Below are 25,441 nucleotides of genomic sequence, written 5' to 3'. Positions count from 1 at the left end.
CATTTTTGAAGTTCTCAAACCATCATCTCAGTATTTAAAATTCCTTTTCCCTGCCTAAAATCAAATGGTTGAATACTATGTGGCATTATTCACATTTAACCTTCTATTCATGTTGAGATTTCCTTTGGCTTACCCATGGTGCATAAGCTTTTTGGTTGCAGAAATAAATATGACTCTTGTGGTTGGTGAATTAATATTTCCCCAAAGGTTTTTATTTAATTATGTAAATATAAAAAAAATCCAGTTGAGTTAACTTAAGTCACAAAAATGGGAAATAACAGATGCATTCATTTATTGCAACTTGTGAATACCTTGAAGGAAGTGACCATTCCTTTTGTAGTTTCTCTACATATTGTTATTAATAATGTGAGACCTAAAGAAACAAGTATCAGACTAAAAGTTCAGAAACATATATTCAAATTTTATGTCACCATTACCAAATCACTTCATATTTCTGAAGATCAGTTTCTTCTATAAAATGAGAGGGTTGAATTAGAGCAGTGGTATCAAACTGCATTAGAAACAGGGACCATTAAATAATATATAAGGATCCCTTCAGCACATATTGATTTTTAAAAACACATATTAGTATTATCTGAGTTTTATTGTATTTGTATGTATTTTGTTAAATATGTCCCAACTACATTTTAATTTGGATCCAGCTACACTTGGTAGTGTTGTGGGTTGCAGGCAGCCTGAAGACAACCTGTTTGAGAACTGTGAACTAGATGATCTCTAAAATTGTATATGGCTCTAAATCCATGATCCTGTAGAAGTAAACACTATGTCTTTTTTCTACAGTGACAGGAATAACTAGAGGATAGCAGCAAAAAAAAAAAAAAAGTACTTCTATTGTACCACAATTTCAGAAGAATTAATATTTAAATTTACCCTAACCTGAAGGACTACAGGGAGGAGCATGGTTGGCACGAGTAGACTGTGATACATTACCAAGAAACATTAGAAATCATTAGAGAAATTTATAAGAAATCAAGCATTTCGCCAATTAGTAAATGGTCAAAGGATATGAACAGACAATTCTCAGACCAAGAAATTGAAACTATTTCTAGCCATATGAAAAGATGCTCCAAGTCATTATTAATCAGAGAAATGCAAATTAAGACAACTCTGAGATACCACTACATACCTGTCAGATTGGCTAGAATGACAGGAAAGATAATGCAGAATGTTGGAGGGAAAACAGGGACACTGATGCATTGTTGGTGGGATTGTGAATACATCCAGCCATTCTGGAGAGTAATTTGGAACTATGCTCAAAAAGTTATCAAACTGTGCATACCCTTTGATCCAGCAGTGTTACTACTGGGCTTATACCCTAAAGAGATTTTAAAGAAGGGAAAGGGACCTGTATGTGCAAGAATGTTTGTGGCAGCCCTCTTTGTAGTGACCAGAAACTGGAAACTGAGTGGATGCCCATCAATTGGAGAATGGCAAAAAAACTGTGATATATGAATATCATGGAATATTATTTTCTGTTCTGTATTGTTCTGTAAGAAATGACCAGCAGGATGATTTTAGAAAGGCCTGGAGAGACTTACATGAACTGATGCTGAGTGAAATGAGCAGGACCAGGAGATCATTATATACTTCAGCAACAATACTATATGATGATCAATTCTGATGGATGTGGCCATCTTCAGCAATGAGATGAACCAAATCATTTCCAATAGAGCAGTAATGAATTGAACCAGCTACATCCAGCGAAAGAACTCTGGGAGATGACTATGAACCGCTACATAGAATTCCCAATTCCTCTATTTTTGTCTACCTGCAATTTTGATTTCCTTCACAGACTAATTGTATGATACTTTAAAGTCCAATTCTTTTTGTACAGCAAAATAACTGTTTGGACATATATACATATATGGTATTTAATTTACTCTTTAATATATTTAACATGTATTGGTCAACCTGCCATCTGGGGGAAGGGGTGGGGGGAAGAAGGGGAAAAGTTGGAACAAAAGATTTTGCAATTGTCAATGCTGAAAAATTACCCATGCATATATCTTGTAAATGAAAACCTATTTAAAAAAAAGAAATTATTAGAGAAGCTGTAGAGGATACCATCAGACTAATAAAAACACACATATAGATAATATATAATCATATTTTATAACATATAATGTATAATTTTAAAAAGACGGGAAGTAGGTCATTCAGTGAGATGTATTGTTGTTCAGTCTTTCCAGTTATATCCAAATCTTCATGACCCCAGTTGGATTGTTCTTGGCAAAGATATTAGAGTGAGTTGCCATTTTTTTCTCCAACTCATTTTACTGATGAGAAAATTGGGGCCAACAGGGTTTAAATGATTTGCCCACATAACTAGTAAGTGTCTGAGACCATGTTTGAACTCAGGTATTCCTGACTCCAGAAACAGGTCTCTAGACATTGCACCACCTAGCTATCCAAAAATGAGAATAAGAGATAACAAATGTAAAGTTGTATTCAATTCATCTTCAAAGAGCATAAGACCAAATAAAACACTCACTACACCAAATTTACCTCTGAATAGATACCTGCTTGCTAGGTACAATGTGTCTGCTGCTAAATTGATTTGCAGCTGGACTGGTTCAAGAAGTTTGTTCCCTAGAGCTGTCTTAACTGCTATGGCTACCAGCAGATTCAGTTAATGACTCCCATTGCTGTACTGCTAAAGATTCTTCCAATATTTTGAAGCCCCCAAAGCCACAATCTGTTAGGTCATCAATTTCAACAACCTAAATCAAGGAAGAAGAAACATAATAAAGTCAGAAAAATATAGCTGCCATGCATTTACAGTCTTAGGGCAGCCCAGGTATAAAGTGAAGGCAGAAAAAGCATCTCCTGGGGCTGTCACTGATAACTGTCTCCTCAACCAGAAGTGCAGCATTTCTTCCTCTTCGTTCAAGATTTCTTCCATTAGCTCAAATTTTTTTTCTTTTGTTTCTTTGTTTTGTTTTCTGTATATGCATTTAGTTCTAGATAAGCAATCAGTAAGATGATGCCTTCATATACTCTGTCAGGAAGGTAAAGTATCATCTTTCTACAGTACCGTTTGAGAAATAGGCTCATACTTCCATATTGATACCAGACAATACATTTTTCATTCTTAGAAGACTAGGCTATTATTGGCCACCATTATCCCTTCACCTTGTTACAGAAGACAGTTCATTGATGCAGCCATTGTCCTACTTTGCATCCCCCAATTGAGATACAAGGTATTTGTTTTGACAGTCTTTTATTAAGATGCCACAAAATCCTGAACTGAGAGGAAGGAAGTTAGAGTTTCAGAGTTCATTTCATCTTGCAGAATGATGATTTTTCTGGAGATCATGAAGTCCTTGAACATAGATAAGTTGGGAATAAATTCATTCATTTGGAGAAGAATTGAGTGGTAAACTTAAGATGCATGTTATGAGCAACTCAGGAGTTCAAAGAAGAAAGAGAGTATGTATATGGTTGTTAAAATATCATAGCCAACCTAGTATGGAATTTAAAGAATGAGTGAGATTTCAATGGACAGATGTAATAAACAAGGGCATTTTAGATCAGGGAAAAGCATTTACAAAGGATAAAGTTTGAGTGTGCCTTAGAGTGGCCATAAATAGTTTTCTGAATTTATATGAGACTGCTACCAATGGCTAGCTTTCCTAATCAATATCAGTTCCTTAAAAAATACTAAATGATCATGATTATAAAGATATCCCTTTGATTTGAATTTATATCCCTTCCAACCATGATACAAATTTAAATACCAATAGATGATATAAGGAAAAAGAGAAATCCTGTCTATAACAGGCACACAAGAAAATATTGGTAATGGAAAGACTTTGCTAAGTCCTTAATATAAAAAGAAAGAACATGAAGGACAAGAACTGACTTACTCTTGTATTTATATCTTTAGCACCTAGTACCTAGCACAGTCCCTGATATTTAGTGGGTAATTAATGAATGTTTGAAGAATGGATGAATAGATGACTTCCCATAAAGGGCACACACACACACACACACACACACACACACACACACACACACACCCCTACTTATATATGGGATGTGTGTGTATGAAACCTTTTCTAAAATCTTGAGTTTCAAACACTTAGTAGGAATATACTCTCTCTTCCCCCTCAAAAAAAGATACTAAAATGAAATATTATTTTCTTACCTTTGCCTTTTTTTCTACATTTTAATTAGCCTTAAGTCTGCTTCTTCAGATTTTAAAAATAAAATGACAAGAATAGGACTTCTCGGAATTTAAAAGGTCTCTTTAAATGCAAATGAAATAAATAAAATTGGGCATACTTTCTTATGAAGGAATCTTTACTCCTCAAGTTTGTCTTATTTATCCATACTATGCTTAAGAACAGACTGACCATCAACTAGGAAGATATTTTCCTTCCCCCTTAAGTTTTTATATTTGCTTTCAGTGGATTATAAAGTCATGTTTTCTTCTTCCTTAAAAACATAATTTTATATTCTATTAGAAACAGAAAACAAGACCCAGGATCATTATATTGTTACATTGCAAGTTGTATATGCCTTTATCCAATTGAAGAAACAAAGGAAAAGGAACTAGATTGCCAAGCCTCACTTTTGAGAAATTTTTTTATGTTAATATTTTTGTGACTTTGTATCCTAATAGTTTGAAGATCAGTGTTCTAATTCTTAAATTTAAATTTTATACGTCAGATATTTTTATCAGCATGTTTAGTCTTCTAACTACTTTCAAGGAGCCTGAGTGAAGGAAATTAAGAATTGTTTTGTGTGTATTAAGAATAAGAGAGCAAAGTTTGAAATCTATGTAATTTCTGGCTTGGAATAGACAATTGGCCTTATGGACAAGACAAAATACATTGTACAGCATGTTTTAGCAAAAAAACCAAACAAACAAAAACAGTAAAATGAAGTCAAAAGACCTAGATTTTAGCCCTACCTTTTTCATTAATTAGGTATATAAACAAATTACTTTATTAATTTGGGCTTCATCTTCTTCAATTGAAGAATTAGAATTGTCTATTGAATCCCTAAGGCTTCTTCCAGATGAAAGATTCTATGCCATATTGGCACATTCCATGTTTTTTAAGCAAAGTTCTTTACTTTTGCTTCTGATTTATTTTTTCTAATGCTGTTTTACTCCCATTGAATTATTCAGATACAAGTATTAAGATTTCCGCACTATTTTGTAGAACTCAAATAATGTGCTAATACTATATAGCAGTCTTCTTAAAGGAAGGTGTCAGCAAGAGACATATAATCAAAGGGACATGTCCCTAGAAGCAAAGAAGTCTGCCAAGATGGAATTCAGGGATGTAGTTATCTGGAAAATGATAGAGAAATAGAGAGGAAAGCAGCATGGTAGAAAACAAGGAACTAGCTAGCCTGGGTTCTTAAAAGGATGTTCTAGGAGAAGCCTACCACACTCCCATCACCGGGAGGAGGCCCAGGGCAAAAGATACTTTCAAAAGTTTCAGGAATGAAATTATCTTACAAGATGAAAAGAGTTCAGGGGCATATTGAAGCGCAGAAAAGCAGCTGAGTGGGAAAGTTTCTAACAATTAGAATTCTACAAATGCAGATTAGGATGCTTGAGGTAGGATTTTATCTCTTAGACGCTTTTAGGCAGAAATTGGCTGATCACTCCATTATAGAATCTATTTTCTTTAAGGTATGGAATGAAGTAGGTATCTGAATAGGTCCCTTCCAAGTATGAATTCTGCAATTCTATCATTCTGCTATAGGGAAAAATAAGCATACACAAGGAGAGAGAGAGAGACTATTTGGAGTATTGTAAAGGCCTTAAACTAAAAGCGATATTTGTCTAACTGGCCACCAATATATCCTAAGCCAAGTCCCATTTGGTCCAGATTGACTCTGATTAAATATAAACAGCAGTCATTTTTGCTTTGATTCATTCATTCATTCATTCATTTACTCTAAAGAGGATTGTCTTTGCCTCAATTGCTACCTAGTTTTAATCACCAAATGAGTGAGGCCTTAGTCAAATTGAAACTATTGAAGACCTTAGCTTAAAAAAATGAGTGAGGCTTTAGTCAAATTGAAACTATTGAAGACCTTAGCTTAAAAAGGCCATGGTCTCCAGTTTCATCCAGAACCATCTCTAGGCACCTTAATCTATATCTTGCCACTATATCCAGATGGCTCTGGAGGGGAAAATGAAGCAGGTGACCTAGCACAGTCCTCCCTCACTTAAATCCAATTCACTTGCATGTTACAGCATGATCTCCCTGATGTCATGGTCCTCTTTGAGACTGAAGGACAAACAACAACCACCATCAATAGAGGGCTATTAGATTCAGGGTTCCTTGGATTTAATTCTTTGTTCTGACACATGCTAGCTTTGAAACTATACCCAAAGCATGTAACTCTCTCCTATTCCCTAAACAAATGCTCCAAAACTAGAGGTTCAAGATGAATTGCCAATCTGCATTGGTAGAGTGAGTTGCTATGTCAGTGGAAGCTGACCTATACAGACCAATACAAGGTAAAGTAAAATAAACCCAAAGGAGAGGTCCAGATAATCTGCACTGAGAATAATAGAGAGAGAGGAAGTATTTTAGAGTGTCCTTCATAGAGGAGACTGTACCTGAACTGAATTTGAAAGGAAAAGAAAGACATCAACATGGGAATGTTTTTGGAGGGAAGGGGAAGCTCTCTTCGTGAGAAATGACATTTGCAAAATCATGGGATTGGGAAGAAGTTTTGAGTAGAATTAAGTAAAACCTTAAGTGATAATAAGCTTCTCTATGGCTATGCACCATGACTATACTTTACATTCAAGGACCTGATATCAGTCTTTAGGTCCTTATAAAATATCACTAAATGTCCTTGTAAGGAGATAAATATTGACAACCATATTATCATTGATTTATCAAAGCTTTGATTAAAAAATTTCTTCCCTTTAAGGCATGTGTCCATTTTAGAAAGAAATCCTAATCCTCTGATATGGAAATAAATAAGCAAATGGAAATAGTAGAACTAAATCTACCCAACCCAATGTGTGGTTTGTCCCATGTTCCATCTCCCACTACTGCTTCTCCAAAGCCTGAGGGAAAAGAGCAACCCCAGATGCTATTCTTCCAGAACAGTGTTGTTTTGCCACTTCTAGTTGCTATGAGACTGGGTGCTTTGATGGGAACTTTGAAATTGCAGCCTGAGCCATCTGTAAAATGAGGGGGTTGTATTATCTTATCTCTAAGGTCCCTGTTAGCTCTTAATTCTATGATCCCTAGACTTAAGAGAACATGCTATTGATATTAGCAAAATCCTAATCCACTGATATATCATCGTGTCTATGTAAATATACCCTTTCCTGTAGAAAATTTTAGTGTTATTTAATCAGCAAATATATATTAAACATCTATACTGTGCAGTGTACTGTGAGGGAGGAGGAGTTGGTTGAGGGGGAATAAGAGACTAAACTAATTGTAGCCAAGATTTCTATACTACTTTGTACATAACATTCTTTTATTTGGTTCTCAGTACGGCCCTATGAGGTTGGGGCTATCATTATCCCCATATTCCAGGAAAGGAAACTAAATATTATTATTTATATATTTTAATATTCCTTTTTTCCAAATTCTCTCTCTTCCTCTAGCCTCTCCCACACCTATTTAGGGGTCTAGCAAAATATCAATTATACATATGAAATTGTGCAAAACATTTCTATATTAGCCATTTTTTTTAAAAAGCAAGGAAAATAAAGTAGAAAAAAACCTATATTTTAATTTGCACTTAGAGTTCATTAGTTCTCTCTTGAGGTGGGTAGCATTGTTCATCATGAATCTTTTGAAATTGTTTGAATCACTGTACTGAACAGAAAAAGTCATTCACAGTTGATCATTGTTATAATATTGCTATTGCTGTATACTATGATTTCCAGGTTCTTCGGACTTCACTCTCTACTGAGTGAAGGTCTTTTCATATTTTTTTGAAACCATCCTATTTGACATTTATTATAGTGCAATAGTATTCCATCAAAACCTTATAACTTTTAGTATTCTATTATAACTTCTTTCGGCCATTCCCCAATTAATGAACATTCTCTAAATTTCTCAATTTTTTGCTGATACAAAAAGAGTGGTATAAATATTAGTCTTCATAGTTCTTAAATCACTATTTATGTGACAAGGATACTATTTATGGAGTCAGAGAAATTGAGTTCAAATCTTTTCTGCTTCTCCCACTTCCTATTTTACCGGAATCATTTTGTACACTCATGGAAGCCTTCATTTCCTCATCTGTAAAATGTAAGGGTTGGATTTAAACTATATCTATTGTCCCTCACAATTCTAAATCCTATTAGTGAGTAATATCTATAGATTTGCCAGAGACAATCATTTATTGAATACCTACTGTATATCAAATACTTTCCAAATACTGTGATATAAAGAAAAACAAAAGACAATCTCTACTCTCAATGTGTTCTAATGAGGGAGACAGTGTGCAAACATCTATATAAAAACAAAATACCTAAGGGATAATTTGGAGATGATCAATTGAGAGAAGGAATTTGGCATTAAAGGGGAATAATAAAGACATCTTGTAGAAGGTGAGATTTAATTTCAGTCGTAAAGAAAGTCAAGAAAGTCATCAGGTAGCGATGAGAAGGAAAAGAATTCCAGACTTGAGGAGAAGCAGAGAAAATTCAGATTCAGGAGGAGTTGTATTTTAGGAAAAGAAAGAAACCAATGTCAGTGGGTTTTTTTTATCATTGCAGAATATATGAGGATTATTAAGTCTTAAGAAAACCAGAGGGGGCCAAAGGTAAAACAATAAATTTTACATTTGATCCTAGAAACAATCCTGATTTTTACTGAATAAGAGTGTGACATGGTGAGATGTGCTGTAAGAAGATTAATTTGACAAATGAATGGACAGTAAATTGAAGTCAAGAAACTTGAGATAGGGAAATCAACCAAAATTCTATTGAAATAGTCTAAGTATGACATGATAAAGGTCTGCATCCAGATAGTAGCAGCATCAGAGGAAAGATAAGGACATACACTAAAGATGCTAAAGATAAAATTGACTGAACTTAACAAAAGATTGGATGAGAAATCTAGGATGAGACCCAGACTGTAATTCTGGGTAAATGGTAGTGTAGATGAAACTCCAGCAAAGGACACTGAGGAGTGATCAGGTAATTAGTAAGAGATACAGAGTAATGTAATGTCATGGAAATCTTGAAAGAGACCAGGGTCTGCAGAGAGGTCAAGAAGAATGAGAATTGAGAAAAGGTTATTGGATTTGGCAATTAAGTCCTTTTTGTAACTTTGGAGATAGCCATTTCAGTTTATTCAGAAGTCAAAAAACAAACTATCAAGAGCTAAGAAAAGAGTATGAAGAAAGTAAGAGGTATCAGTTATTGATAACCTCAAGAAGTTTAACCAAAAAAAAAAGATATGTCAAAGAGAGGCAGAATTAAACTAATATTTTTTTAAAAACCTCTAAAAGTGGGATCTTTACAAAGTAGAGTAAGTTGTCTTGGGAGGTAGTCAATTCTATATTAAAAGTGTTCAGTAAAGATGGACTATGTTACCATCCTTATTTAGGTCTTCATCACCTGTCTTCTAGTCTACTGTAAATTCGTATCTTAATAAATTAGCAAATTTTGTATCTTTGACTATATTTTCCCCTCTCCAATCTGTATTCTAAATAAATATTACTGAATCTTCCCAAATCCAAATCTGAACATGATATTCTCCAGTTCAAAAAGCTGTAGTGCTTCCCTCTTACCCCTAGAATAAAATACAAATTCTACCCCTCCTAAGTTTAATCTATATTTCTCTCCAAGTTCTCTATATTCCAGTCAAACTAACTTATTTCCTGTTTTCTATTCATGATATTCCATTTCCCACCTTCATGTCTTTTTATGGGTTATACCCCATGCCTGGAATTCATCCTGACTTCTGCCTTATAGAAACCTTAGTTTCCTTTAAAGTTCAGCTCAACTTCCATATTCTCTAGGAAGACTTTTTGGATCATCTCAGGGACTAGAACTTTTTTTTTCTTGGAAATAACTTTTTATCTATTTTATTTGTATTTCCTGTGTGCATGTTTTTTTTTTGTTTCCAGTAGCATGTAAGCTCCTTGAGGGTAGGAATTTTTCATTTTTTCCTGACTCCTTAATTCCTGGTTCTCCATACCTTTCCAAATCTGAGATTCTTCCTTTCAGGGAAGTGATAGGTCACTGTAGGCTGGAATAAGCAAGAAAAATATAGGAAAAAAATTATGCTGGGCCCTGATGGATTGAAAATATTCAGCTTCATAGAGAAGTAGGGGCTTTCATATAGAGGAAATTGTTTTCATTCTAATATGAAGAGTGTGTGTGTGTGTATGTGTGTGTGTGTGTCCCCTTAAAACTTATCATCAGGGACCATAGAAAAAGTCTAGAGAAAAGGGAACTGGGAGCTATGATTGCAGAGTAAAGGCAGAAACTTGCCCAACCTTTCCCCCAAACTGCTCCTGTTTCTAGACTTCTCAGCCCGGGGACACAAGAGAGGTCTCAGAAAGTCAGTGGACAGAGTCCGGGGCAATGAGGTGGGTGTCTGGTGTGCAGTCTCAACACAGCCCTGGTCAGCACACTAGATCTTACAGCATCAGTGGGGCAGGGACATACCTAAAAGCTCCAGAGAAGAAAAGAGTGCTTGTGGTCAAGTTCTAAAGGATTTCTGAAAACAGCTGCACAAACATCCTCCATCCTGGAAAGAGAGCCCTACTTTAATGAAAAGTTAAAAGCTGAGTAACAGGCTAGGAAAATAAGCAGAAAACAAAAAAAAAGTTTCTGATCATTGAAAGTTATTATGGTGACAAGGAATATCAAAACACACACTCAGAAGATGATAAAGTCAAAAATCCTATATCTAAAGCCTCCAAGAAAAATATGAATTGCGCTTAGCCCATGGAAGAGCTCAAAAGCGACTTTGGAAATCAAGTAAGAGAGATAGAGGAAAGAATTGAGAGAGGTAGAAATTCAAAAAGCTAATGAAGAGAAAACAGCCTTAAATGCAAAATTAGCCAATTGGGAAAGGAGGTAAAAAGCTCACTGAGGAAAATAATTCTTAAAAAATAGGACTGAGCAAATGGAAGCTAATGACTTTATAAGAAATCAAAATAAATAAATAATGAAATATCTCATTGGAAAAACAACTGACCTGGAAAATAGATCCAGGAGAGAGAATTTAAAAATTATTGGTCTACCAAAAAGTCATGATCAAAAAAAAATAAAGAGCCTGGGCATCACCTTTCAAGAAACTATCAAGTAAAGCTATCTGATATTCTAGAACTAGAGGGTAAAATAGAAATTGAAAGAATGCATCTATCACCTCCTGAAAAAGATCTCAAAATAAAACTCCCAGCAATGTTACAGCTAAATTCTGCTATTTTCAGGTCAAGGAAAAAATATTGCAAGTATCAAGAAAATTAGCCTGAAGGTGTTTCTATTCTGTCTTAATGATATCAAAAGAAAAATAGAGAGACAGACATAGCGGAATAGTTTGGCAAAGGGAAAGAAAGAGTAGGAGACATTATACCACATAATTAGGTGCACAAGTGGAAGTCTGTATAAGAGGGAAAAAAAGTTAAAGGAAGTGAGTGACACTTGAACTTCATTCTAATCTGAAGTATCCAAAGAGAAAAGAATATACACAGAGTTGGATACAAAAATGCATTTTGCTAAACCAGGAATAGAAAGGAAAAGAGACAAGATGTGATAAGAAGATGGATTAAGAAAAGAATTAGTCCTAATTCCCCTCTCTACTCCCCCCTCAAAAAAAATTATAAGGCTATTTAAAAAATATATTTATAGAGGCTCTTTTGTGATGACAAAATTAGGAAGCTAAAGAGGTTATCATCAACGTGAGAATGATTCACCAAGTCATCATGGCATATGGAATATTATACTATATGTTGGAATATGTTACCTAGGAAGACTGTGAAATAAACACAATCAGGAGAATAATTTATGCCATGACAACATTATTATAAAGACAGACAACTTTTAAAAAATAGGAACTCTGATGAGTGTAATGATCAATAAGAATTAAGGAGAATTCATTTAAAGGTGATGAACTCTATACAATAAGACACGTTTTCTTGGTTATATCCAATGCAGAAATGTCTTTTGCTTGACTTAATATGTTTGTAACAAGGATTTTGTTTTTCTTTGGGGAAGGTTTGGGATAATAAAAGGGAAAGAAGGAAGATTTTTGCTAATTCAAAAAAATAATTTAAAAAAGATGACAATGTTATTAAAATGAACTTGATTGAAGTTGAAAGAGCATTTCTCTATTTATCAAAACCATATTCCTGCCTCTAAGCAGAACTCTTTAAACTTTTTCAGTCTGAGGGTTGCTATTCTTTTACTCAAAAATCTTTCATACCTTTCAAACTACCAGCCACTCATCAGAAAACTTTATATTGCCTATAAACTTATTTAATCCACTGATAGAAATATGGAGTAACATTGAATTAAGAACATGTCACTATTGAGTAGTCCTGAAATACTAAACCTGATAGTTCTTCTTTTATTGATCCTTCAAATCTGTAGTTTTATTACCTAAATATATCTTAATTTATCATTTATGCTCTTATAGAATCATAGAATATTAGTTTCAGAAAAGTCCTATATCTGAAGAGTAACTACTTGTTTAATATCTCTAATATCATTCAGACATTGCACGAAGGCCTCAATAAAGAAAAAAAGCGCACTGTACTTTAAGATGGTTCTAACTGTTAGAAAAATTTCCTTGTGCTGAAATCAGATTACTATTCCTACAATTTCTACACATTGTCTGTATCTCTTTTCTTTGGAGCCAAGGAAAATCAATTGTCTCTATCCCATGACAACACATCAAATACCTGAAATCAGCTAGCATTCTTCACTCCACCCACAATCTCATCTTCTAAGCTCAAGACTAAGCATCCCCATTTGTGAGGAAAAATAGTGGCACTAATGATAACATAGCAGCTGTTGCTTCTCTCCTATCTATAGACCTGTCACTGTCCTAAAAGTGACATAAATTAAATTAGCTTTGTATGACGTGATTTTTCAAAAAAGATCTAAGACAAACAAAACAAGATATTTTAAATTCAGCAACTTTTGATTTTGTCCAATGCTTATTTGATAGTTAATTTGATATTCATGCAATGATGTTTTTAATCAATTTTAAGCTTGTCCTTCCATATTTTAGATTTTGGACTTCTACCAATCTTTAGGCAACTCATTTATCTTCTATAAGCTTTTAAAAGCAATAGCTAATGCCTCCATAATAACTTTAACCTTGTATGCCATTAAAGACTGCATTTAGGTGATTTATTCACATAATCCTTGATGAGTTCTTTTTTTTCTCTCTCCACAACCATCCTAACACAAATCAATCAATGACCTGCTGAACAGATGTTCTATGCCCAGTACCATATCAAGGAATACTGGAAATAGAAAAAGAGAATGATCTTTGCCCTCAAGGAACTTAAAACATATTTAAAAAACAATGCCTAACAAAAGTGAAATAATCAGAGATCAACCTCATTTCTTCACTTTCATTTTTCACCTAGTTACATTCCTCTGAGTTTCTCTATCATCTCGCTAGGAACCTCATCATCCCATAGGATTGAATCAGCCTTGGTACTCCCACTTCATAGTCCCCTCTTCCTCTCTGATTTGAGAGCAGAGCAAAGAGCTTTTTCCTCAAAACTTTCGTTTAAAGAGACCAAACTGGCTAGCTATCTCATTTCCCATCCAGGTACAGTCCTTTGGGATATTCCATCATGCCTCTTCTTTCTCTATTCCCTACAGCTCTCTTTTGCATTTTATCTTCCTCCTTCCCATTAGATTGTAGGCTCCTTGAAGGAAAGCACTGTTTTTTTCCTTTACCAAAGCTTAGCATACGTCCTTAGAATAAGGGATTTATAAATGTTTAGTGAATGTAAAATAAGTGGATTGCATTAGGAAAAACTCTCAGCTCTTTCCAATATTTAAAGTTTATAACTACTTCTATCATTCTTAATATGAGTATGTTGGTGTGTTTGCATGTATCTTTACATATATGTTGTTGGAATCCTTACTAACTGCTAATTAATTAGAGTTGATCTAATCTTACAAGAAGATTTTGGCCAGAACCTGAAACAAGGTACTAAGTAGAACTAATTAATACAAGGCTTGTGTTCACACCTTTACTCATTGGAGTCCACAAGTATGCTAGCTTCACAAAGTACACTTTCTAACTTCAAGGGAGTCCACACCTCCCTTAAAGCTCTTTGGGCCAGAGAGCACTATGTGAGAAAACCCATAATCCCATTCTCTCAGAAGATTCACATATAAGGCAAGACAGCCATTCCAGAATACATTTTTTCCTCTTGTCTGGCTGGTGGCAGACGAAGAGTTTACAGAGGAAGAAGCTACGAGTGGAGAGTTCAGTGGACCACCAGATTCATCTTCATCTCACAGCACTGTAGTTGGTGCCTGGGCTCCCCAGAAGGATACAAGAGAGACATTCCATCTCTGTGTTGGTTGGAGGCTGAAGAAAGCAGAGGCAGAGGCTGAAGGACAGAACCTTTGGATTTGGAGATATTCGGAGGGCTCTAAGCCTCTAAACCGGCTGTGTTTTGAGAAGAACAAGAACTCCAACATTTGAACTCATAACAATATGTATATATGCATGTATAACCTGTGTGCTTACCTATGCAAACAGAGTCCTTTTCTGTGGCAGGTGAAAGATGAAATGATTTAGGAAAATAAAGGTTCTATCTTCCAAACATAGTGATTTATTAAGCAATGTACATGCCAATTGCTTAACAAAATGGGACCATATCTTCTCAACTTAAGCCTGGACCCTCAATACATGGAGAGTTAGACTTTTATACATCAAAGACAATTATTCAAATAATGCCAATTAGTTAAAAGAAAACTACACATTAGGTAATCTGACTTTTGATTGGAGGCAAGATTAGAAACTTTGCAAGTTGAGAAAGGGAAAGTGAACAGATGAAATTCTCTGAATTCAGGAAAGGAAATTCCCCACTCCCCAACTATCCACAAACAATCAAGGGAATGTGGAAACAATAACTGATTGATACAGATGGGGCCAGTTTTCAGATAAGACATATGGCTTGCTTGAGATATACAATTATAAGAAAATTCTTTGCATTAGTCTTTGCATTTGACTGGTTTTCTGTTGAGTATAATCTAAATTCTTTCTTAAAATCTCTAATCAGGGGGAGGTAGTTCAGATTCCCAGTCATGCAGGAACTAGATTCAAAAAATACAATATGTTTTTCTCCCAGTTTCCACAGCTGAATAATGTTTTCTCATAGGACAGAATTTGGACTAGACCCATAATTGAGTAGAAATTAAACTAGCTCCAGAACTGAGTCACAAATTGATGTCAATGTGGTTATTTCAACTCTCTCAATTAACCATTTGTTTTCCTAATTCCCTGAAATCTCTCATTACTTTATTATTGTTGACAATTTTTCTAAAATACAGAAATATACAGTATATATAGTATATATGGTAAAGCATATATAGTATACAGTATAAAGTATATACAATATATACAGAAAACACTTTACAATTACACAAATATAACCATTTATATGTTTGAAACTTTAGTTTCAACTGCTTTATCCTATGATCCCAAGCCCTATTAAAAAGACAAAACATATCTTCTAATTGTTCTAAGTTGCTTAGAAGGCTATCCAGAGACTTAAGTTCAATTCAGAAGCCCTAAAACTAATTTCAATCCTTTCAAAGTTATTTTGATCCCCTGTTCTCCAAAGGTACCCATTATTTCAGAATTTATTCCTCAACTTCACCTTTAAAAAGACTTATACTCTGGTTCTAAGCTATTTTTTACAAACTTATTTCCAATTATTTGCTATTGTGCATACTGCATTACCCTAGAACAGGCCTTCTTACTTTTACTAAACTTGGCACTTCTTCTTTGCCTATGCTTTTGCATTGACTATCCTTTAGATCCTGGAAGACATGGATTTTTTTTTTGTCTTTCTTTGTATCCTTGTTGCTTAGCACATCTTGAGCCCATAATAAATGCTTATTGACTAATTCCTGCAATGTATTTCTTCCCCGCCTCCACCTCTTAAAATTTTTAGATTATAAATCTCTGTATTGTGACCAAGTAAAATTCAAGCTCCTTAAGGCAAAAAAAAAGGGGGGGAGGTTGTTTTGTTTTGATTTGCTTTGCTTTGATTTTTAATTTCCAGGCTTAGTTCCTTGAATGGAAAAAGTATTTAATAGGTATTTCTTGAATTAAATAGAACTGTGCTTCTTTGTTGGCTTATTGCTATAGTGTGTCTCTTAAGATTACTTCAAGCCAAACCAATACTTTATATAAGATCTTAGGCTTTCAAGTAAACCTTAGAAGTTATCTAGTCCAAGCTATCACATTATAGACAAAAAAAAACTTTAGTGATTTGAAAGTAAATTGAATCCTATCCAAAGATGGGATTTAACCCCAGAATTTCTACAATTTGGAGGGAAGACACAAGAGTATAGGTAGGTTTGGGAGATATGGAGTGTCATAAAATCAACTTGTTTTTGCTGTAGTAACCTTGAGAGAAATAAACTCTACTATCATGAATCTACTTGTTATGTATTTAAGAAGACTAGGTTTTTCTTGAAAAAATACCAAGTTATTGTATCTTTATTCTAACTCAGAATTATTTTTATTTCTGGCTTGTGTGGATATTTTAACATCACTTTTAAATCATTAAGCCCTAAAATGACCATAGAATTCTAACCAGAACCTGCATAATGCTGATAGTATTACTTTAACAATATGGTTTCATTTTTATAGTCTCATCTTACAATCATACTACTTTTCCTGTGAGAAATTTAATCTATGCATCTTAAAGGAGAAACTGTATAGATAAAGAAACTGAGTCATCCAAAATACCCACAAAGTACAAAAATACTATCAAAAATGTACCTTATTGTGAGTTTAATTTGATTCAACAAACATTTATTTATCACCTACTATTTAGGGAGCTGTTCTCAGTATAGGAGATACAAATTTCAACTTAGCCACTTTTCTTATTCTCAGCAGCTTGACATTTATTAGAAGAGTAGCATGTGCAAGATAAGATGTTGTGAAAGCAAAAGCTGCATCTAGGTAGAGTTCTCAAGTAAGATTTCAGGAGAGATAGAATGCTTTCAGCTTTCTGGATTGGAGATGTGAATAATTGAAGAAGCTTCTGAGCCTTAAAGATAGAGAATTTGGACCCAGGGAAATCAGGATAGAATGCTGGTCATAAATTCAGCAAGATTAGGAGAAAGGATGTTAGGGTTCAGTGAGAAAGATGGTTTATCTTAGATGAACTTTCTTCAGAATTTCCATTGCCTCTTGCTTGTACTTTTTTTTTCTTCTGCTTTGTATTATGGTTATTTATTTGAGTATATGTGTTATCCTCTTCAGTAGAATAGAAGCAATTGTATAGAAGGAGCCATATTTTTATTCATCTTTGTATTCTGCATAGCACCAAGTATAGTACTGTTAAGTCGGTATCTATGATATGTTTACTGAATAAATGAAAGAATGACTTTAAAAGTATAACCCAATTCATATCTTTCCCTTTCTTTCTTGAGTCACAGATTTTAAAGTTGGAAGGGAGTTAAGAGATTATTTAAGACTAACATCCTCACTTTATAGACAGGGAACTTGAGATCTGGACAAGTCAAATGATTTGTCCAAGGTCATAGGAAGTATGTAGTAAAACTCAGTTAGATATTAGATTTCTTTTCACTAAACTATTTTATTTTCCTCTAACCATCCAAGGACTTTAGATTTACTGTGAATGTTTATTTTTTAGTTTTTAATTAATTTAGAACGATTTCATGGAAAGTTAATATATATTTTCTTTTTTTTTAATAGTATTTTTTTTTACCAATTACACATCATGAAATTTTAGCATTCGTTTTTACAAGATATTGAGATCCAAATTTTTCTTCTTCCCTTTCTATCTTCCTCTCTTTTGAAAATGGCAATTTGATGTATTGTGTGTGTGTGTGTGTGTGTGTACATGTGTATAGGTTGACATCATGTGAAGTATACATATACATATATATGTGTATATATATAATATATATTTCCTTATTAGTCATGGTTGTGAAAAAAAATAGCAGATCAAAGGAGAAAAAACATGTAAGTGAAAAATTATGCTTCAATCTGCATTCAGAGTTCATTGGTTTTTTTATCTGGATGTGGATAGCATTTTCTTTGTACTTGTACTTTGTACTTGTCTTGTATAATTGTGTTGCTGAATGGAGCTGAATCATTCATACTTGGTCATCACACAATGTTGTTTATACTATATACAATGTTTTCTTGATTCTTACATTTTGAATAAATTCTTACATGTCTTCTCGAGTTTTTTCTGAAATCTGTCTATTCATCATTTCTTATTGAGCAATAGTATTCCATTATATTCATATACCACAGCTTGTTTAGCCACTCCCCAAATGATGGGCATACCCTCAGTTTCCAACATTTTGCCACCATGAAAAGGGCTGCTATCAATATTTTTGCACATATAAGTCAATTTCCCTTTTTGATGATCTCTTTGGGAAACAGACCTATTAGTCATATTGGTGGAAAGATATTATTAAGTTGATTTGTTATCATATTTGTCTCTCTGACCACTGGCTGACTTTCCCTTATTTTAGTCAGTACCAAATAGTTTTAAAAATCCCTGCTTTTGTAGTATACTGAGATCTGGTATTCCTAACCCAAGTCTTGTTCTTTCCCACTTTTTCTCCATGATTTCCCTTTAAAATATTGACCCTGTCTTTCTCCAAACAAACTTTGTTATTTTTTCTGGCTCTCTAAAGTAATCTTTTGGTAATTTGACAAGACATTGAATAATTAATTAATTTCCATATAATTTCTGTTTTAATTATACCGACATCGTACAATCATAAATATCACATCACTTATTTGGCTGTGTCTTTATTTCTGTAAAGAATATTTTTAATTGTATTCATATAGTTTCTATGAGTGGCAAAATGGGTAGATTAAAAAAATAGGTAGATTTTTAAATATTTTATAAATACTATAACCATGCCACCATGATTATCTTCGGTCTAAGAAAGAAACAACCAAGTGATAATCCTTTTATCATTAAACATGCTAACATTATTAATAAAATGATTAAAGTATCCAGAAATCATGTCTCTTGAACCTTTTAAACATCACAACATAAAATTCTTTTCCTCATGAAAACAAAAGATTTGAACTGGATCTTTTCCATGCCAAGATTATTATATATTGAGGTTGATGTCTAGAAATCCTTATTACAAAATACAACAACTCTTCAACTATACAATACACAATGCTTTAGACCATTTCTGCCCAATAGTAAGTCATTTCACTTCTTGTAATATCTTCACAACATCAGTGGTCATTACAAGAAATGAATGATTGTAAAATCCAAATTTATCAATTTGCTAATTTTAAGCAAACTAGAAAGGATGGTTTATGGGAACAAAGTAGAAGCTACTCGCTAAGATAAGGTCAAAGGATTACAACTATAAGTGTTTTATATGCATATCTATTTGTTTTTTCAGGTTATCCCATCCCCATGAATTATTTTTCTCAAATAACTGGAAGTTGATTATATAGCAAATACTGTACAGTGGTACAGAATAGTTAAAAATAGTTCCCCCAACTTGATTCAGAATTGAGAAAGGCTTATTAGCACTTTAAAAATGATTTCTAAAAGATGTCATCTGCTATGGAAAATATCTAAGAAAGTCTGCCTATTCCTAGTTATATTTTGATAATGGAGACTCCTGATACATGCATAGAAAAAAAGTCACAAATATTTTATAGAAATGGGGCAGTGGGCAACTATTGGTATTGACTGAATATTTTTTGTAAAAACTTTTTCTGTGATTTTTCTCTACTGGGAGAAAGGGAGATATGTCCTTCTTTGACATATCTTTATATTATGTGGGCCATAACACAGCTTCCTTCTGTATATGGAATATAAGCCTCTTGAAAGCAAGAGTTGTTTCATTTTTCTATTTGTATCCCCAAAGCCAAGCACAGCAATGACCATATAGCAGGCACTGAATAAAGGCTTATTCATCAATACAATTGATATAATTTATCAAGTCAAACTGGTTGGAACTGTCTACGAAACCCAACCAGCCTAAGAAGTCTGTTACTCTATAGTATTAGAACCATAGTAAACTATATATGTCTGTATTCGACAACTTCATTCTGCTTACAAATCTGAATGGACACATGAAAAGGGCAGAGAAATAACAGCTCAGAGAACTTTAGTTAGATATGAACAGTCATTCCAATGGCTTATCACTTATTGGCCATTCTGGTATAATAAGTAGGATTTTACAATAAAGTAGATCTGCTGTTGTGTATTATTAATATATTTAAAAAATTATTGCACATATATGTTATTACATGCTTATAATGAAGTATCCAAATCTATTCATACAAACATCTGATTTGTTAGTATGAATGAAAATGAAGTTTAGTTCAATTAGATGGGATATGAGGTATTTGTTTCCTTTTTTCTTCTCTTCCTTCCTCTCTCTCTTCCTCTCTTCTTCTCTTTCTTTTTCTCTATTTCCCTTTGTCCCTCTTTCCCTCCCTTTCTTTCTCTCTCTTTCTTTCCATCCATTTTTTCTTCTCCCTTTCCCTTCCTGTGTTTTTCTTCCTTTCTTCTCTTTTTTCCTCTATCTCTTACTCCTTTCCCCCCTCCTTTCCTTCTTCCTATTTGCTTTGACTTTTGTTCCTATTTGGTCATCCCACATGCTTTTGTTTATGGGAAATGTGTCTTTAAGCTTTTTTTTTTTTTAATTCATTTTAAATTCCACAGCTAGTGATCATGTTATTTAAGAATTCTCAAACCAAAAAAAAAAAAATTAAAGAATTTTTTTAAAGAATTCTCTCCTGTGGCCTTAGATATAGATATGTAATAGGAGGCATACATGTAACTGCCACCCTGAAGAGACTCATATTTTAAGAGTCCTCACGAAAGAAGAGGGGTCAGGATGATGAAGAGGGAATTCCTGTTCAGGTACAAATTGAACTAAGGAGCTTCTGCCTTCTCTTCCAACTCTTAAATTAAGTCTGAGTGACATACATATTCCAAAGTACATCTCAAAGTAACTTGGGGGGGGGGAGAATTTAAAGAATAGTAATGTATTTTCATTTTTTAAAATATCCCCCCCCAAAAAAAGGTTGATTAAATATTGCCTATGATAGCACTTTTTTTTTGAGAGGGGGGCAGGCAGTGTTTGACATTATATAATATATCTAGGTTTCCTGAAACTCATTCTTCCATTCCCACCCGTTCCAGAGACTTCACTTTGCAGAATAAAATGGAATTAAAATATTGTCAATAAATGGTGAGGGAGCTGGTACCACTCAGTACATTGATAGTCTGTGCATGCAGGATAAGAACATTGACTGCCTGCTAATCTATTCCCAGATGGAGGTGGATGCCGACGAGAAACGCCATCGCACACGCTCCAAAGGGGTTCGAGGTAAGTCTGCTATTTCACTAAATCACTGGAGGCTTCTGCTCAGGGTGACCTTCATCCTCCAGAATCTCTTTGCACGATTCATTCTGACCCTTGCTTTTACACAACCTTTTTGCTAATTTTCTCTAGAAGAGGGGTACTTGTAATAGATGATAAATTTTTATATATTTTCCATCTTTCTGCAGTTCCCGTGGAACCAGCCATACAGGAGCTGTTCAGGTTAGTGCTCTGAGTGTAAAATGTATCCCCATTAGCAATTTAGAAAATTCATGCCTTTTAATGGGTATAATGCACTTTCAAGTTCATTGGTGCTTTGCTCATGCCCTGCTGCACTGATGAAATTAATTCCCCTGAGACTTGCTAATAAAAAGCACCCCCCTCCCTTCTTTTTCCCCCTTCAGTTATTTGATTTTTCTTTTTCCGTCTTTGTTGTCCTCCATCTCAGCAAAACCTACTGACTGCTTTTAGTATAATCTCTCCGCAGCACACAACACCTCTGTAATTAATTCTTTTCCTTTTTTCAGCTGCCCCACTCCTGGCTGTGATGGTAGCGGTCACGTTAGTGGCAAATATGCAAGACACAGAAGGTAATACTGGTGTTCTTTCCACAATATAACTGGAAATGTTTGATAACCATCTTGTCTTTGGTGACTTTGTTAAATGACTGGAACCAAAAGACAAAACTGACTAGCTGAATGTTTTTGGAAAACAATTCATTTTGTATTTGCGTTTGGGGGAATTTTTTTCCCTTCCTCTTTTCCTTTGAACGTCCCTCCCTTGTCTCAGACAATTACAGTGTTTCTTAGAAGGTGAACTAGTGTTACCATCTCTGCATGGCATAAAGTCATAATAATACAAAAGTCAGATCAAATTTGGATTAGTCAGAAGTTACATGTGTATATACACACACAGATATCTTCACTCATTTTGATATATATTTTTCTTGCAATGTTAAAATGATTATCATAGCTGAAATGACCCCCATCCCCCACCCTTGAGAACTCTAGTTTCTTCCTTCTATTTTCTCTCATTTTCATTATAATGGATCTGTAAATCATGTATGGCAAATGAAAATGTGCCCTTAGTGACATTCTTGTGCTATTATGACTTCTGTCATTTAAGTTAATTTTGGAAAACAAAGTATAGGCTTTGAAACAGAGATAGTCACGTGATAAGGTTAGCTTCAAAGGTCAAAATCTGGGACAGATCAATGATAATAAGACTTGGAGATCCAAGTGACTATATTATGGTCATAAAGAGTATTATGCTAGCTCCTTAATGGGAAAAGAATGTGTTTAGATTATTACTGGGAAATTAGCTGAAAGTTATACAGCAATCTATTCTTTCTATGTTTTTTACTTGAGATGGGGTGCGAAGCAAGATTTGAAATACTGCAGTGTGGTAGCCCCCAGAGAAATCATAACTATCCTCTGTTAGATAACCTTCAGAATTTAAGTTTTGGTTATGATGGCTGAGAGTATTTGACATGCAAGAATATGGTTGAACACCAATGTTTCTATGAAAACTGGCCTAGAAAAATAAATGGCAGACAGTATGACCACTCTTAATTGTTACCAAGATGTCATGACATTTATTGTGGATTTGTATGTGCTTTTTGAGTATATCTACTTTCAACCATTTAAGAGAAAAAGAGAATTAGTGCAGGAAAATAGAAAGCTGACCTTGAAGTTAGGAAGATCTGAGTTCAAATCTTCCCTTTGTCACATACTAGTTATGTGACTATAACTACTGTAACATATAGCTATATGTCACCAAGTCTCTCAGTGCCTCCAAACAACTCCCCAAACCTACAAATCATAAAAAAAATTATATTGTCCTCCTTAATGGGAATTTCAATGTCAAGTTCCCCATTTATATGAAATAATAAAACCAGAAACAAAACAAAACAAGAAGAAAACAAAACAAAACAAAAAAAAAAGAAAAATTTAAGTGAAAATTCAACATGAATTAGGTTAATAATAAATACAGTTTATATTCCTTTTAGGAAAACCAAAGTTGACAATCACCCCAAACTAACAAAAGCAAATTTATTTAAGCATCAAATAAACATTTCCTTTCTAGAACTATGTAATGGAAAGGAAATAATTATTTTGATTCTCCTTCAGGAATATTAAGGGACAGAATTGTTAATTACTTGAAAATTAATTGCTGTGCTATATTGTAAGGAAGCAAGAAAATTTTAAATTAGGAGGAAAGTGCGTCTGGTTTGTCACACAATGGCTGATATTTGACAAGAACAAGTAAAATTAAATAAATAAAATTTAAGAAATCTAAATTTAAGAAATTTAAAATTAAGAAAAAGTAGCTCACTTTTGTTTTCAGGAATAATGTAGATAAAATCAAGTTTTTAAATTATTTAGATAACTTTATAAGAACACACCGCACTTTTTACATAAATGGATAGTGCACCATTGCTTATTTCCTTTTGAATATAAAGCAGTTATCTAGTTAATGTGTGGTATATGTCTTCCTGTTATGCTTTCTTGGCCAATCAGCAGCTGAATACAATCTATAGTTGAATAATAAGGCAATGTATACAAAAAAATTTCACATGACTTGTGAAAATATTTTATTAATTAGATAAAATTTGAATTGTTTCACAAATAAAATTTGTTCAGTTTCCATTTTGCTATTTTTAACATTTACACAGTCTCTGCCAAACTGTATACTTATTTATGTGAGTGTACACCTGATCTGAATGTTGTGTATGAGAGTGTATATACATATGAAATGTTATAGACATCTTACTCCAAATAAACAAAACAAGCAATAAAAATAAAAATAAGGAAGGTTAAGATAGGTGTAGTTATAAAATGGTAATTCTGCTTCTTGCTGTTGAAGCATGATTCTGGTTTGTTGGTATTCAGTCTGAATCTTAGACCTGCTAATTAGATGAAATCTTGAGGTCTCACAAATGCATGTAAATTTAGAAACATATGCAAAAAAAATCCCATTTTTTTAGTTGTTAAAGTTTCTCTCTGTTTATGCTATTGTGATTATCAATACACCAGTCAGATTACATCCCATTAATAGGCTTCTAATTAATTTGAATAGGAATTGCTGACAGATGCATTAGAGTATAATGGAAAGAGCACAATTTGAGAAATTTATTAACTAATCATGCCTTCAAAGGACTGATAGTAAAGCAAACCTTATACTTCTCAAAAGAGAGGTGGCAGACTATGGGTGTGGATTAAAACATACATTTTACTAACAATGTCTTCATTTGTTTTATTAATTTACACCTATTTATTACAAACAGAGATTCTTCCTGGTAAAGGGAGAGGTTGAAGTAGATCATTGCAAGTTGATATTGTTAAAAATGGACAAAACATTGAAAACAGAAAAAATAAAAGCTAACACACAGCTTTACTTCTAGATCCTGAAATGCTCATAAAATCATATGAAAAATAATTTTTCATATTTTTTTTACTTTACTTTAAAAAAATAAAAAGAAGGTATAGGCCTAGAAATAAAAAAAAAAAAACACCTTAATTCCAATCTGTTTCTGCCCCAACTCTTTGTGTGGCCCTAGACAAATTAGGTACCCAACATGAACTTCAGTTTTCTCATATATAAAATGAAAGAGTTGTACTAAATAACATTTAAGATGCTTTACAAAGCAAATTCTATTATTTTGTTGTTTTTTTTTCTTTTCACAGGAGAATTACATTGAGCTTCTAGTGGATTATTAAAGGATTTTTTTTATTTCCTGCATACTTTTTATTTATTGGAGAATTTTAACTAGTATTATATGTCTGAGATAAAGAGAGACAAAGAAAGGGAGGGAGAGAAAGAGGGAGAGAGAGAGGGGTGGAAGAAGCAATTAGGTAGTGCTGTGGTTTGAGTGCTGAGCCTAAAATCAGGAACACT

General features: G+C 33.7%; 1 protein-coding gene across 12 annotated transcripts in view; it reads left to right on the top strand.

Annotated features, from left to right (window-relative positions):
• Positions 1-25,441, top strand: part of MYT1L (myelin transcription factor 1 like) — a 692,774-nt gene that overhangs the window by 409,178 nt on the left and 258,155 nt on the right. For all 12 annotated transcript variants that reach the window (XM_051976041.1, XM_051976033.1, XM_051976034.1 and 9 more), the window contains 3 exons: positions 21,496-21,550; positions 21,733-21,766; positions 22,072-22,134. In XM_051976041.1, the coding sequence (XP_051832001.1) occupies positions 21,496-21,550; positions 21,733-21,766; positions 22,072-22,134 (152 nt within the window). The remainder of the gene's footprint in view (positions 1-21,495; positions 21,551-21,732; positions 21,767-22,071; positions 22,135-25,441) is intronic.

This window comes from Antechinus flavipes, chromosome 2, assembly GCF_016432865.1.
Source record: "Antechinus flavipes isolate AdamAnt ecotype Samford, QLD, Australia chromosome 2, AdamAnt_v2, whole genome shotgun sequence".
NCBI lineage: Eukaryota > Metazoa > Chordata > Mammalia > Dasyuromorphia > Dasyuridae > Antechinus > Antechinus flavipes.
This window is presented reverse-complemented; position numbering and strand designations above follow the sequence as displayed.